At 42.6% G+C, this 17,298-nt stretch overlaps 1 protein-coding gene across 1 annotated transcript in view; it reads left to right on the top strand.

Moving 5' to 3' along the window:
- The window catches only part of LOC145419116 (adhesion molecule nephrin-like), a 322,976-nt gene that overhangs the window by 169,586 nt on the left and 136,092 nt on the right, over nucleotides 1-17,298 (top strand). The window contains exon 2 of the mRNA XM_080287362.1: nucleotides 9,913-10,048. Coding sequence (XP_080143488.1) covers nucleotides 9,913-10,048 — 136 coding nt within the window. The remainder of the gene's footprint in view (nucleotides 1-9,912; nucleotides 10,049-17,298) is intronic.

Here is a 17,298-nt window from a genome sequence, read left to right as displayed (position 1 = left end):
TGCCTACCGTCACTCACGGCCTTTCTAGCTGTTTACATACACTCTTGCTCTCTCCTATCCACAGATAACCTATTTTACTACTCCATAGGTGCTTGTGAATGTGTGTGTATCAATCGTTGCCTATCAATTACTCATGTGTCAAATATTTTCTAGGCAATCCTAAAGTCTATAGAAACACTGTGAGTTACTGTAGCTGCGGTAGACGTTTTGATTTTCCTTCACAATATCGTGAATTTATAATGTTAGACATTGTGCTATTAGCTGCACTTTGCGTATCAAACCATCATTTCACCAAATGTATAAGGATATTTGCAGATAGCTGATGATGTGCTAAGTGAACGAAGTCCTGGACTAATGAACTGGAAATGGATAAAGGTGAAATTATTTACCATTAATGTGCTCAGATAAAGAAAAAAAAACAGAAGGAAGGAATATATATTTCATAAATGATGCATTATATATATAGTCCTGTATATGTATGTAAATTGTAATGCAAAAATATTATACTAGTATAAGTACATTTCTGTCAACACTTGCCTACATTTTATTTCCTCCTGTGAAAAATTAAATTCCGTCACTATTTTCTGTTTTCTGATTTTCTGTTTTCCACCAAATTTCCTCGGCGTAGGAACTCTTAAGGATTCAATCTAAGACTCCATTAGCGCATAATTCATGTTGCGTCTTTCTGATTTCCTGGGGCCCGCACCGACGCACTGCACTCCACACCAGCACGAAGGGCCCACGTCCATTGCACTTTAACATTTGTCTGTGTGTATATTAACGATTGTGATAGATTTATGGGATTATATCGACTATAAACATAATTTTCAGGGTATTGCCTTGTAACTGCAAAGCAATTTTAGTGTTTTAAATAACGAGAACTATTGATTCTCTCTCTGTTTCTGTGTGTGTGTGTGTGTGTGTGTGTGTGTGTGTGTGTGTGTGTGTGTGTGTGTGTTTCTTTCTCTCTCAATGTGTCTGTGTAATGTGTCAGTCAGTCTGTCTGTCTGTCTGCCTGTCTTTCTATTTGTATATGTGTCTGTCTGTCTGTCATTCCGTCTGTCGGTCTGTCTTTCTGTATCTGCTTGTCTGTCTGTCTGTTAAACTGTCTGCCAGGTCTGTCTGTCTGTCTGTCTACTTGTCTGTCAGTCTGTCTATCAGTCTATCATCTCTGTCACCTCTCTTCTCTTCTCTACTCTCCTTTAATCTCCCACCTCTCTACCTCCATCACCACCACCATCAGCGTCAGGTTTTTACTGTTCTCCCTAATGGTCTGATCCCGTAAGCTTATCGCCCTCACACCACTCTCTCTCTCTCTCTCTCTCTCTCTCTCTCTCTCTCTCTCACACACACACACACACACACACACACACACACACACACACACACACACACACACACACACACACACACACACACACACACACACACACACACACACACACACACACACACACACACCACCACCATCATCATCATCAGGGATTTTATTGTTTCTCTAATCGTCTAATCTCTTAAGCTTATCATACCCACACCACTCCCGGTCTCTCTCTCTCTCTCTCTCTCTCTCTCTCTCTCTCTTCACCCCGCACCCCCCATTCCTCCCCATCCCTCTGTGTACTGTCTCTCATTTCGTCTCTCTTCCCTTCGCCTGTCTAACCCCTTTCTTCCTTCCATTTTCTGTCCTTCAGCTTTCTAACTTCCATTTTCCCTTCTACCCCTATTCTTCCCTTTCTCCGTTTTCTCACTCTCTTCCCTTCCTTCTATATCCCCTTTCTTCCTTCCAGCTTTTCCATCCAATTTATCCTCTATCTGTTTCCTCTCATCCCTCCGTTTAAACTTTATCGCTTCATATTAGTCCTCTTTCTCCCTCCAGTTTCCCTCTTCCGTCCTCACACTTGCTTCTCGTTTCCTTTCTCCCTCCCTCCATTTTCTCTGCTCCCTCCTCGATCTAGCTTCCCTTCTCCCTCCACTTTGCTTCCCGCTTTCAGTTTTTCTATTCCCACAAGCATCCCTCCTTCCCCCCCCCTCCAACTCCTCTCCTCCCCTCCTCTCATCTTACCTTTACTTCCTCCTCTCCCTCCCCTCTCCCCCATCTCAACTTCCCTCCTTCCTGCAGCTTCATCTTACCTCCTTCCTCCAATTTCTCTCCCTTCTCTCCTCCACTTTACCTCCTCTTCCCTTTCCTCCCCTCCCTCACCTCCTCCTACCTCGCTGCAGCATCCCTCCTGACTTATCTCCCAATCTTCTTACCACTTAGTCCCTCCTCCTCCTTCCTCTCCAGAAATACCCACCCAACCTAACCTCACTTTTCTGCCCTGTTTACGAAGCTCGCCATTATTCCCTTTTAACCTCTTGCCTGTTGTCTCGTCTTACACTAGTTTGTGGTTTTACATCTGTTTTGTGTATTTGCCTAACTGAATGTAACCTATCCTAACCTAGCCTTTCACTCCTGTTTACAGGGTTCTCCATTCCCTTCTAACTGCTTGTGTTTCTTTTCTTCTTACTGTAGTTTGGTTTCTGTCTCTTGGTATATCTGTCGGTCTTCTTTTTATCTGAACTAAGTTTTCCGTAATCTGATTCGTCCGTACCTTATTTACGTGATTCTTCATTCTCATTTAGCAGCTTCCGTTTCTTTTCACCTTCCTGCTTGTGGTTTCGCTGCCGGTTTTTTTGTATAATACTTTCTTTCACGTAACCTAACCTGACCTAATCTAATCTAACTTAAACTGACCTAACCTCAGCTAACCCCGCCTAACTTAAACAATCTTAATTTTTCCCCTCATCTCCTACCCTTCCATGCTATTTTAACTGTATAGTTTTCGTTACACTGTTGTCTGCTTTATTTTCTGTCTATTTACATTTTACTCATTGTCTCCTGTCAGTATGTCTTTTGCTAATATTCCTTTGTCTGTCTAATCTTTCACTGCTTCTCACGTTGTCTGTTTATGAATCCGTTATTACTTTTCCTGTTTGTCCTTAACTTCTCTGCCTTTTTCTACTTTTCATTACTTTCCTTATAAATTTTTCATTCACTACGTATCTTCTGTATTCACGTCTATTTTTCACCACCTATCATCGGTCTCTTTATCCTTCACTGTTAATTCTGTCTATCTGACCTTCACCTCAGTTCATCTATCAGCATTATTATTTATTTTTCCTGTCATCTGTCTTTCACTGCATATTATCCGTCTGGCATTTAACTGTTGGTCTATCTAGTTATCCCAGTTTTAGATCATTGTAGGTTTCACTCAGAATTTTCACGGAGACTATTGTTATCAGAATTATATGTATTTTTGATGTAGTTATTGTTTGTAGTTTAGAGTGAATTGTTTAAATGAATAAAAAGTGGGAGCGAACTGTTGTATACTCTCAATAGCAAATAAATCAGAAAATCGGTAAAATTCTTGTGTGATTATGACTGTTAACATTTATTTTTCTGAGCCTCTGATGTTTGTGTGTTACGTGCTTTATGTTGTTTACAAAGGGCTTATCAGGGGTAACGTTAAGCCCTCACTCACACACACACACACACACACACACACACACACACACACACACACACACACACACACACACACACACACACACACACACACACACACACACACACACACACACACACACACACACACACACACACACACACACACACACACACACACACACACACACACACACCAAAATTTTATCCCCAGCCGCCCTCCTGCATAAACTCGACTACTTTTTTGGACTGCCTTTTCCTGGGCTTAGATTTTCCAGCGTTCCTCTCATAGTTTCTGTTATTTAGATATTTTGCATCTCCCGGGCAGCGAGGAAGACAGTGAATATAGTTGCATACCATCACCATAGGATCTGGTTTGACTCATCGTAACTTAGAACGCAGTCTGCCAGCAACGGGACGTCCTTTGGCAGTGCAGCTTTACATGCATGATAGGCCCCGAGGCATAGGTCAAGCCCTGCGATGGTCAAGGTTAGCACACTCCCCTCGTCCCCCCCTCCCTTTCTCTCTCTCTCTCTCTCTCTCTCTCACACACACACACACACACACACACACACACACACACACACACACACACACACACACACACACACACACACACACACACACACACACACACACACACACACACACACACACACACACAACTTTCCCCCCCTCTCTCCTCTTTCTTTCACTTTCCCTCTTCCCTTCTTCTCCCCTTTCGCCCTCTCTCACGTTTTCCCCTCTCTCCCCACCCTGCCCCCCCACTGGAGTCCGGCGGTATTCCCCTCACGTGCGGCGGTGACCTAGGAAGTTAAGGCTGTGAAGTGGTGGGTCTGCTGAAGTAATTACGAAGGCCACGGGAGATGCACTAATAATCTAAAGGCCATTTTCACTCCTCAAATAAGTTTCCAGCATTGAGTGAAAGAAGGAGCGGAGGAAAGAAAGTAATGAGGAAGTTAGGTGAGTTTTTTTCTTTTTACCTTTCCTGTGTTGGTTAAGTCAAGTTTCGTTACTTTTCTGTGTATAAAAAGAACGTGTGGCAAGAGGGAATGGGAAGGAAGGTAAGGCATTAGTTAAATAGCTGGCACCTTTCTTAAATGTGAATCCGAAAATATAATGGAGAAAGAAAAAGAAGGCGGCTTGTAGGGTGTTCTGTTATTGTTCACTGTGAATAATAATAGTAATGAAAATGAATAGGAGAACAGAGGGTAAACGCAGAATAAAAGAGATAAATTAGCAAAATGAAAACCATCCAAAATAAGTGAATGAAGTTAGTCTGGTGAATGAGAGGAGGGGGAGAATGTAGGATGTTATGTAGTTGAATTCATTTTTCTTGTCCGTGTGAAGAACAGGGAAATGGAGGATAACTGAAGGATCACAGGGAACAAATCAAATCAGGCAGGCCATTTCAAAATCTGTCTCCAAACGTGAAGTGGGGGAACAGAGGAGAACGGACAATAGAATGCTCGTGTATCTTTTTTTTTTTCTTTTTCTCACCCAAAAGGCAACCAGATAAAGACTGCATCCTCTTTTATCCACTTACTCGCTTATTAAGTCACTGTACTGTTTTGAAGAATGCGGTCCAGGCCTTACGGGATGTGGATTGGAAGTTGGGGGAGGGGGCGGGGGTATTCATGCATGCGTAGCGCCACATGCTTACACACATACAAGATTTTTTTTTTTTTGTGTGTGTGTCCGACTCTGGGCAAAGGCTTCAGGGCCTATATTTTGGGGGCAGTAGCCTATCCAAAGGCCCAGTAGTCCTCCTACACCTCCACATGTCACCACTTCGGCGCTAACACCCACCGTCCTTATTGAATACATGCTAGGGCTGTCTCTTACAGGACTGGTGTATTGGTATTAGCGGGGGTATTTTTACGACATGTCGGCGGGTCATCTGGTAGATCAGGAAAGTCTGCATTTTATGAAATTCAAATCCTTAAACTCTCCCCTGCCCCAGCCAGGATTCGAACCTGGGTCCATCAGGACAGCAAGCCGCCTCTCTACCGATTCAGCCACCGCCCCCCCCCCCCCGCCTCCTCCAAATACAGAGTTCAAGAGTGGTAGCCGTGTGCCTGCGTCGTGCAGTAACAGTCATAAATCTAACAAGAGAGGAACAAGGCAGAGCACTAGGCAGTTAGCTGTACTGGGACAGACTGTGAGCCTGAAGAGTGTTAATTGCTTAACCAGTAAATTATTGTTTCTTTTCGTTTCGAATGCTGCAGGATGGTTGGGGCTACAATCGATGCTGTTAGTCTTGTTTTCGTACTTTGAGGAAAAACTGAAAATAAAGGTTGATTGAAGGATAATGGGAGTTAGTCAGAACAAGGAAGACCCCTAAATTAGCTTTTGAAAGTAGAGTTGGGGAAAGAGAGGTGGAGAGAATTAAGGATGCGGTGGAATTAGGACGAGGATTCTTTGGGCTTGAATAATATAGGACTGATTGGTTGGTCATTTCACCGGAGACTGTTGATAATTCTCCCTTTATTATACTTTCTCTTCCCTTGTCTCTGGATCATACCTTATTGCATCCTTAGGTGAGGAAAAAGTTTATGATGGTGATGGTGTGAAGAACGTGGGAATAGAGAATATCTGAAGAAATGCAGGGAATAAGTCAAAACAGGTAAATTGTCCAAAATGCATTTCGGAAAGAGGAGTGGAACGCAGAGTGTGGGATGCTCCTGAGTTGTAAGGTTTTTCCATTCTATTTGAGGAAGAACATGATAAAAGACCATAACTGAAGGAATATATATACAGTATATCTATCTGTCTATTTGTAGATATTGATATAGATAGATAGGTATAGATATAGATAGATAGATAGATAGATAGATAGGTATAGATATAGATATAGATAGATAGATAGATAGATAGGTAGATGGATATAGATAGATACAGATATAGATAGATAGATAGATGGATATAGATAGATACAGATATAGATAGATAGATGATAGATAGATTTATTGATAGTTAGATATATTGACATATAATCAGGTGGGTTAAAAATCTCTTACAGCGAGGTCTCAAAGCCATCTCGCTGCTGAGGGTCTAAAAAGTGTGAGAGCACCACATATAATGATGTTTCCTTTCGGATTCCCACACACCTACTCACAGCAGTGTGGGCGACACAGAACTGATGTTAATGCGATCACGATGGTTGACAGTTATATGCTGAAGGAGAGTTCGCAAAACACCTCTGAGAGCAAGGCCTCGTAGTCACTTCGCCACTCACCTCTTCAGCCATCATTTTAATTAACACAACAGTTGCATTATCAGTGTTATCATTCTCTCTCTCTCCCTCTCTCTCTCTCTCTCTCTCTCTCTCTCTCTCTCTCTCTCTCTCACACACACACACACACACACACACACACACACACACACACACACACACACACACACACACACACACACACACACACACACACACACACACACACACACACACACACAATGCTGCATCATATCACTTTCACGCACACTTTCTCATGTTTCACAGTTGCCCCTCAGTTACGGCATGTTTTGTGTAGTCGACGATTAACCACTGTGCAAATAGTGACGTCCTTTTTATTATCCTGCTACGCCAGACGATTTCATTTAGCGTACAAGGGACATCGAATTGAGGTTGTGAGATAGCTCTGATTAACCGCTCTGATTACGAGATGTATTTTGTAAGATGAATTCAGTTGTCTGGTGGAATGAAGAATAAATTAAGTGAAACGCCATCGTCCTTAAAAAGCCTTTACAGACTCTTAACCCCTCCAGTACGTTGACTCATTTCGCGCCATATTCTTACTTCGATTTTATTCAGCTCAGGAGAGGCCTTTCGAGCAGGATTGGGTAAGGTAGAGCATTATTTAACCCCTTCGCTATAAGAGGTATTTCCAAAGCTTAATATAATCATCTGGTGGTAGCAAAAAAAAAAAAATGTTATCGGATTTAGGGGGTTAATGGTTCTAAGAGTATGATGATGACTTGGGATCGTCTTTATTCTGACTTTGGCTAATTACGTGACTACAGACGGTGTGTTCTTACTTGATGGAACTACTGTAGGTTACTCACACAACTTCAATGCTAAAGTCGTGTTTGCATGAAATTCGATCAGCCTCATCTGTGAGGTACGAATGAATCTCCTTTGTTACTGATCGACTCAACCCTCCAGTCTGACAACATTTCGCCATCAACTAACCTGAAAAGGAAAAGGGATCTTAGGTCAACATAAACGAGGTGTAGGGAACACTGTGAAATCACCACGAAATTTGATATAGAAGAGAAGGTGAATAATTTAGAATCTTGAAGAACCAAATAATCTCATTTTTTTGCTTTTTCTTTGATATTTGTTAAAGCTTCCCTGGTCTAATAAGACCTGTCTTACCTATTTTGTTTGTGAATTGTTAGAGAGAGAGAGAGAGAGAGAGAGAGAGAGAGAGAGAGAGAGAGAGAGAGAGAGAGAGAGACTGATTAACGTTGTCTGGCGGTCGTATCCAATTAATCCCCATGTAACTCGCGCAGTGCCATCCAACCGTGCCATCATTTTCTGGCTCCCAGGGGACAAGGCTTAGCGGCCAGGATCAGACGGAATTGTGTAGATTATGGTGCAGGGAAAGGGGAATTACGGTGTATGTATTATAGGAGTATGGTGCATAGAAAAGGTGACTATGGTGTATGAATTGTAGAACTGTGATGTATGGAAAAGGGGGATTGTGACTTGTGCATTATAAAGTTAAGGTGCAGGAATGGGAAACTACAGTATGGTGTGGGCATTATAGAGCTTTATAGCTTATGGTGTACGAAACGGAGTACTGTAATGCACGTATGATGGAACTGTGATACAGGTATGAAGGAAGTATGGTCCATGTATTATAAAATTATGGTGAAGGAGGGGGGACTATACTGCCTGAATTATAGCACTGTGTTGCAGTGGGTGGTTGGGGAGGGGGGACTATGGTGCAGGGGAAAGGAGGGCTGGGATGGAGGGAAGGAGGGCTGTCTTAGATTATTATGTAGCTCAAGGGTGTAGGGATGGAGACTATGATTTATGCTATATGTTCACCCTCTGTTAATTGTTCTATGTTTAGGCCTAAGTGTCATATTCTGTTCATACCTGCATGGCCTTCAGCAGCATCGTGCCTCAGAGTGTGTTGGGGGTAATTATAAATATAGATAAAGATAGATTAAAACAATATATGTACCGTTAGCTTATGATGTAGGGAAGAGAATAATGGTGTAATGCGTAGAACAACACTATTTCATTTTTTTTCTGTCATTGGCTGCTCATTTCCGCTTGTCTTTAAGTGTATGGGCTTCAAGTTAATGATAACTAAGGAACCGAGAAAAAAATATACAGAGAAATGTTTAGCATGTGGTGCAGGGAAGAACAGTGAGATATTACGTTATTGAATTTCCTTTTAAGGGAGTCTCTCTCACATCCCCTCGTTAGCTGCCAGCTGCCACTTCATAAATCTCTCTGTTCGGCCCGCAGTGACCATGTTCCCCTGAGTGCGGGGGTCGGTCGCTGGGCCATAAGTTAAGAGCATGAGATCGAAAAAGAAAAATCCTTCTGTGAATTGTGAAGGTCATGGGATTTATTATGTATGCTTCATAAAATTTTCTGTGGAATGGATGTTAGTGTTGTTCTCCTCTGGTGGAAATAGAATCGTGCTTTGATTTAGTTCCGCACAATGAAAGCATATTTTCTCGACAGTCAGATGGAAACTGATGTTCCGAAATCCCGAACGTATATTCCGTCGTGTGACATGTTTGGGGCAGGTCTGGCGATGTTAATATGAAAGACTTGTATTATTTGTGTAAGTAGCCTAGATCCACAACGTTCATGCTCATTTTCAGTCAGGGTAGTATTCCGTTTGTGAGTCATCAAGGAGTCCACCCTGTAACCTGTTTCACTCTGGGAGATATTTCGCAGCTACACCAGGGAAAATCGTTTGGAGATAGGCCTAGCACGAATTAAATATGGAAAGTGGGTTAAGATCCTTTTTAAAATATTTTCTCTGGCCTGTTTCTTGTCTCCCGTTCATTTGCAATGGGAAAAACCCGTGACAGCTTCTCTGGCCGGTCAGACTGATGAAAAAAGTTTACTTCCCCCTTTGTCCCAGCTCACCCAGTTGTGCAATTAGGGATTTGGGTGTAACATCAACTACCGCGGGTCGTATTGTAAATATTAGAACTTAGTAAAATTGATGATCTGTTTTAATGACCATTGTACAGCTGGTAACCATTGATCTAAGTTTTTTCTTCTTCGCATTTTTAGATGAACAGCTGCGAAAAATTCTACAGTATATCTTGGATTATCTGTTGAGCTGGGTTTCTGGAATCATTATTCATGTCTCGTTATTTAAAATAATTAAATGAATCAATATTTATGCTGGCAAATGTAAATCCTGACCTTTTCTGTCTCACCCCGGCAGCCTGGTTCTCTGAGTGGACTGTGGTGCGAGGCCAGGCAGAGCTGCCCTGCATCGTGCCTAGACCCGCAGACCCCAGTGATAAGCCGCTCCTCGCCCTCTGGTACAAGGAGACCCAGCCCACCGTACCCATCTACAGGTTTGTGGCCCTCCCTTTTAATATTTCCAGGAACCTTATTTATAATCTTTCAGCTTTAGTTACATGTACAGATCAGTCATAAGATGCTCCTCGCTCTCAGGTAGGAGGAGTAAACCCGGCCCCACCGTCCCAATCTTCAGGTTTGTGTCACGTTGTGGTATGTTTTATTATAACCGGGGGCCCCATGAACATATTTCCTTGAGCATAACCCTCTTTCCTACCTACACCCAGGAGGTTTTAGTCATGTGAGTGTGTTTGCTAGGAGCCTAAGAGCGGTAATCTAGTACGGTAGGGAAACGTACAAACACCTCCTTTTTACCTGTTTATTTCTGATTCTGCTCCATTACTGCATTCTTGTGTGTTGTTCATGCAGTCTGTGTCGATATTGAAAAAAAAATATGAAGCAAACCACGGGATAATTACGAGCGAGCGAAACAGACAAGCGTAACGAAACGATGTTAGTTCCACGTTCAGCTTAGAAATGAGCGGCCCGACACGACCCGACCCGGCTCGACATGACACGGCCCGACTAGGATGGTTTTCCCAGGTTAATAATTTTTCTAGTATGTGAGGTAGAGAAGAAATTCTTTCAGCAGGTAGCAGTTAGATTCAGTAAATTTTGTTTTTAGCCATATAGATACTCATGAGACCAAAGAAACCCCTTGCAATCCCTGCTTTCCAAGGGAATGTACCGAGGGCTTCAGTTGACATGCTCCACTATGAAATCATTTTCAAGCACCATGAAAGTGACACACTCGAGGTATGAGCTGTTTTTCACTTTCATATGTTGAATGCACGAGCGCGTGCACGCGTGCGTGCGTGCTGCATGTGTGTGTGTGTGTGTGTGTGTGTGTGTGTGTGTGTGTGTGTGTGTGTGTGTGTGTGTGTGTGTGTGAGAGAGAGAGAGAGAGAGAGAGAAACGTGAGAAAGTAAATATTTTAGATCAATTATTCTTCTGTTACTCTTCAACTCCCTAACCAGAAATGTTGAAAGTTTACGCCAAGGTGAATTTATGATGATAGGGATATGTACAAACCCTCGCACGCACGTCACGCTCTCACAAAGCGCACGTTACTGGTAATAAGTAGTTTGGAAAATAAATCGTTAAGGAAGAAATATTAGGGAGCTTCCTTACCCGATGCGAATATGGGTCTAAGTGTTTAATACTGGAGACATTAGCTTGGTCAGGAGAGCTTTAGTATATTATCCAGCTAAACTCAGACGACTTTGCCCAGTAAGATGTGTCATAAAAGACTGGAAGGGTTAAGTTGCATATAAAATCATTGGTCTGTATTGCTAGGTGATAGTCGTTCTTCGCTCTCTGATACACGTAGTCCCGGCCCATCCTCCCCATCAAATGCTTATTTCATCACAGTACAGTCGCTCCCGAAAATATCGTTAATTTTTCCATCTTAATCCCTGGATTACGATTTCGTATTTTTTACTTTATTCCTGTCATCTTTCGACGTTTATGAGATACTTTTTGAACAGGTAGGATAAGATATGGGCTAGTCTCCGTTAATTCCTTTATTAGAGGTGAGTTTTCGAGTTGCACATAATCATCTGGCGGTTGTAAGAAGGTTTCCCCATCAGTACAACGACTTTATTTTTTTTTAGGTAAAACATGCATCTTCAAGATAATTTTAAGCAATTCGGGAATGACCTCTTGCAATGAAAGGGGGAAGAAAGCCTGTTTCGAAGCTCCTCGTTAGAAAATTCTGTAACTGATAATTAGCTAGTCCTAGTGCATACAAGACTAACATCTGAAACTAGAATGACAGCTCTGAAAAGTTCCCCAGTAAGTTCTCATGTACATGCATGCATGCCTTTTTATCAAAAAAAAAAAAAAAAAAAAAAAAAAAAAAAAACTATACAATACGCTCGTTCAGAAATTGCCTTGTGCAAATTCGGGATAATAGCAGTGCTCTTAGTGAAACCCTCAGTCACGCAAATAAAGATAAGTTTTGGAGCGGCTGCACATGCATCTTTGCTTGTCTCATTGTTACCCTCTAGGTCACTCCCAGTATGAGAGATGGAAAGCAAACAGTGCGCTTGTTACGTAGAATTAGTATGTTGTCTGTACATGGCGCCAGGATAGTCATTGTGTAATAGATGACACAACCATACATCACACCGCCACACGTATTGCTAACAGAGCCTTACTGCACTCCACACTGCCAAAATTCACACTGCAACACATTGTACTGTCACTCTTTACACATCTACATCTTACACTGCCACATCTCACACTGGCATACCTTACACTGGCACACCTCACATTACCACACTTCCCATCGCCACACCGCTTAATGCTACACTTTACAGAGTCACACTTTACGGTGCCATACTTCCTAATACAGTACTTCACACTGCCACGCATTGATCCTCACACTGCCTCACATACTACTGCCGCACCTCAGACACACTTCGCTCTTCCACATATCACAGACTACCAGGCATCTCACTCTGCCTCGCTTACCACTTTCAAACTTCTCACTGCCACACGTCACTTTCGCACTTCACGCTGCCACACCATGTTACCACACCGCTCCGCACCATACCACTCTCCACCACACCACCAACTGCAACACACCACGCCACACACTGACACATCACGCACACTTCTAAACAACACACACGCACGCACGCACGCGCGCACACACACACACACACACACACACACACACACACACACACACACACACACACACACACACACACACACACACACACACACACACACACACACACACACACACACACACACACACACACACACACACACACACACACACACACACACACCTGTAAACACATCTCACACAACGACATATCCCGTTTCCTGCTGCATCGCTTTTTCTGGGATACTGCAACTTTTTTGTTTTTTCGTAATGTCAGTAGGCGTTTATTCACAGTAAGTTTGGTCACCTCGCAATAAACTGCAAAATCTGTATGCTAATGTATTCCGGTAATGTCATCAGCGGCCACTATCTGATGCAGCACGGGATTTTTAAGTTTGCATACACTCCCAACGCAGGAATTATTGTGGAATATTCTCTAAGCCGATAGCAATCAACGCTGCAACTGTGCTGTGTACCTGTTATCCATAAAGTAATAACTGGAATGAGGAATATTTTACCGGCAATGTGTAGAGCTATCATCAACTAGAGCGGACATTGCAACTGATATATTTTATTTCAGAATGTAGCGGAAATGATTAATGTAAGCTGCACAACCCTGGTGTGAGGTGTCAGTAGTAGTGCTGAATGAAAGTGTTATTGAAATGTTGCTTCGATGCGACCAGTCTTTTTCAGATGAATATGTAATTCCGCTCGAAGTGAGTTCCATGGCTGGGTGTAGGTTAGAATGTCTGAGGGATGTTTGGAGGGTTTTCAGTCAAGTTATGTCATAGGGACAGGTAGCCAGTCACGTACCTATATATATCCCGTACTGTGGTACCCTACACTAGGATCCATACCGATCGAAAGGGTGACATTACATGTCGACCTTCTGTTTGGTGTGCGGCATTTTTCAAGCAGGAATATGTCACACGTCATAACTGTATGAACGTTTATTCATAAAGTCATGTATAATACTTTTAAAACTTTTTCTTTCATACCTACCATGGTTCATGATTATCACGACAAACTTCAAACACCGGCCAGCCATCCTACTCTTCATATTTTTGAGGGGCGAGGAATAAAGTTTGGAGTGGCCGGCTTTCACGTCCCAACTTAAAATTTGGACACGTCGCTCCCTCTGCCGTTGGTAAGCAGACTCAGCGCCGGACAAACTAACCATGAAGGCGGACGACAGGACCAAAATCCGGAGGCAGAATTTCTCTCCAAGCGGGTCCCTCAAAAAATGCGTGAGAATTTGACAGCTCGTTTCCGGCACAACGGGTCCGTCCGCGAGGCCAAGTGCAAATAAGGCTATGAATTTGTGTGTGGGAGCATGGGCGGGTGTTGTGAGGCGGGGCTGAGGGGAGGGGTGAGATGGGGAGTGGGGGAGATAGGGGTGAGGAGAGGTGTCAGGTGGAGGAGAGGGTGGTGGGAAAAGAGGTAAGGAGGAGCGGGGAGGGAAGAGAGGTGGGGGAGAGAGAAGGGAGTGGAGAAGACGGGGTAGGGGGCAAAGGTGGGGGGGATAGTGGTGGAAAGATATGGGGAGGGGGGGGGAGAGGTAGCATTAGAGGGAGGGAGGAAAGTGAGGGGGTAGGATTGGAAAGTGGGAGGGAAGGGAGAGAGGTGGATGGAGAGACAGGGAAATAAGAGGAAGAGGTAAGAGAGACGGGAGATACGACAGCAGAAGAGAAAGGGAGGAAAAAGAGAAAAGGTAGAGAGAAAGAGAATGGGGAGAGGCATGACAGTGGGTGAGAGGGAGATGAAAGTTGAGAGAGGCAGGAACAAAGAGAGTGGAGAAGAGGAGAGGAAAGGAGAGAAGAGAAGAGATGAGAAGATAAGAAAGAAGAACACAGAAAAGAGGAGAGAGAGGGTAGACAGAAGGAGACAGTTGGGGATATAAAAAGGGCTGAGAAGGAGGGCGGAAGAGGAACGAGGTGGGAAGAAAGAGAGAAAGAGGACAGGGCAAAGGAGCGAGGGTAGAAAGGAGAAACTGAGAGAGACAAGAGGTAAAATGAGGCAAGAGAAGGAACGAAAGAGGAGAAAGAAGAGGAGATATGAGGAGACGGAGAGGGGATAGAGCTCTTACTGGTATATTGGGCGCTCTTGCCTCTATATTGGAAGACTCACGGCCACCGAAGGGAATTAAATTTGCAGGATTTATATATATTGAAATGGGATTCTCATTCTCAGGTTATTCCATTCGAGTTTATCCCATTCGTGTCACATTCACTTGTCGTTGTTTTGGATTACTAATGTTATTAAAAGGATAGGCTTACCTCCGAAGCGTTTTTGATTTACAGTAAACGATTGCAGCTAATAGTTCATTAACACAATTTTGGAATTGGTTCAGAACTCAATTATGTTCATAGCCCGAGAAGGGTTGCACGACTTTGTAATAGACTTAAGATGTATATAATTATCAAAGTATCAGGTATTCAAAATAATTTACCAAACATAAGCTTTATTCTGTACTGTTCTTAACTTATTCTTGTATTCCAGTCGTGTCCTTGGACAGAGCTGCTTCGTACAAGCTGACGGGCCTACTGCAGTTATCTTTTATAATGTTCTAGGTATTCAACGGAATGTCAGTATGATGTGAAGTGCTGAAGCCTTTACTACCAGTGGCCTTCCCTAAGCTAAAATAAGTCACCGTAAAGTTAGTGGGTTAATGGAAGAAGTGTGTAAGTCATTCACTTTCAAAGGATTCCCCTGAGTTGAAGAAAAGCTTTGGGTGGCAGCATGTGTAATGCTGTGCCTTGGGAACATCCTTTTCAGACACAGTCATAAAACTGCCTGAAAGACTGGGGAAGGAAGAGTCGAAGATCGCCCAGTCATTAAGCAGCCGCAGCAATGCACTGATTAAAGGCTTGTGCTGAGGTCTGGCCGTCGCTGCGTTCAGTTCCCGAGAAGATAGAGTAGGTCCAGAAAAAAAGAAAAGAAAGAAACTATAACCGAGGTCATGCCATATATAGCCCACTACAAACACTATCGAAATCTGTCGAGTGAGTCATGTGACGCGGTAACAATGTGTAAACAGTCATATATAACCTGGGCCAAATCCTCACACTAATGTTTAAAAAAAAACTCACTTGGAGGGTAGCCGTGGACTGAGACGTATCAGCAAGAATGTTAAAAATAAGACCGTATGATACTGAAGGGGTTGGGTTGTGAACAAATTGTTTACGCATTCATTACTATGGGTATCTCCAAATTGAGTGAAATCATTAGCGGTATCATGAGGGGGTAAAAATAATGTTTCGATTTCTTGCAGATACTTCCAAGATAGTTTAATAGTGTGAAGGCAGCTACAAAGAATAAAATAAAAGTAATCATGATGCCGTGGCGTTCACAAATAAATATAAAACATAATAATGATCGTCGAAAGGCAACCACAAAGACGATGTACTAAACAACCGCAGGGTTGATAATGTCCCAAAGGAAAGATTGATGTGGTGCATATGGAAGCACTCACATCGTTCCTACATCAAAGAGCTCGATCAAATGAATAAAATATTGGTCAGTCCCTCGCTGCGCACTTTATTCCACACTTTCATTACATTCCTGTACTCCCCCAGCGTAGGCATAAATGCGTACACAAACACATATACACAAACGTGCACGGGAACACACTCAAGCAAACACCCACGGCCGTACTCTTAAACACAGATGGAGAGGCCCTACACTGGTTCCTACTTTACACCCTAAGGAAAGCACAAGCAAGCCCTCAATTTTTACATGGTATGCTAAGAGAGCATAAAGGGAAACTGGGCGGTTGGAAGCCCCGCGTACCAGTTGGTATGTCCGAAGTGTTCCCGTGGGAGTCGCCGTGACTATTCTTTGTCCAGACGATGTTAATCAACAACAAAACAAAATAATTTCCCGTCATTTTTTTATATATTAGCACTTGTTTGCACGTATAGTTTATGTACTTCTAAAGTAATAATTTTTTCAGTCAATACTCATGCTGATAGCTAGCGCTGAAGTTACAAGAATTAGGTAATCCGGAGACGGCGGACCACCTTAAAAAAAAAAAAAAAAAAAAAAAAAAAGTACCTTTGAACTGATTCAGTGACTTAATGAAGGTGTACTGAAGTGTGTTTTATAGTATTGAAGAGGATCCACCACTAAACAAGGAAAATGATAACCGGAATATGAGATAGGTTAGGTTAGGATAAATTTGGTTAGGTTACCCTAAAATTTGTTAGGTAACCTAACATAAGTTAAGATAAATAAGGTTGGGTTGAACTACGAAAATTTATGTTAGGTTTGGGTAAAGGAGCACTGGTAAAAGGTAATTTCCCTAAAAAAAAGGCGTTCTAAGATGGCCTTCGCCAGTCTTCGCGCAGGTTAGGATAAATTTGGCTAAATTAACATAACACTGGTTGGGTTAGTCTGAAATATGTTAGGTAAGGTTAGGATATATAATATTCGGTTGTTACGAAAATTTAAGCCAGGTTTGGATAATTATGAACTGATAAGGGTAATTTCTCTCATAAATGGCGTTCTAAGATGGCGTCCATCTGTCTTCGTGCACCACAAGATAGTGGCTGTCTGTGAACAAACACCGCTTTTTAAAACGCTTTAAAAAAAAACACATTTAAAAGAAAATGAAAACACTGAAACATGAAA

This window comes from Coenobita brevimanus, chromosome 14 (genome assembly GCF_032717465.1).
Source record: "Coenobita brevimanus isolate Jiangsu-jjx chromosome 14, ASM3271746v2, whole genome shotgun sequence".
NCBI lineage: Eukaryota > Metazoa > Arthropoda > Malacostraca > Decapoda > Coenobitidae > Coenobita > Coenobita brevimanus.
The sequence above is the reverse complement of the archived record's forward strand: the minus strand, read 5'-3'. Positions and strand labels throughout refer to the sequence as shown.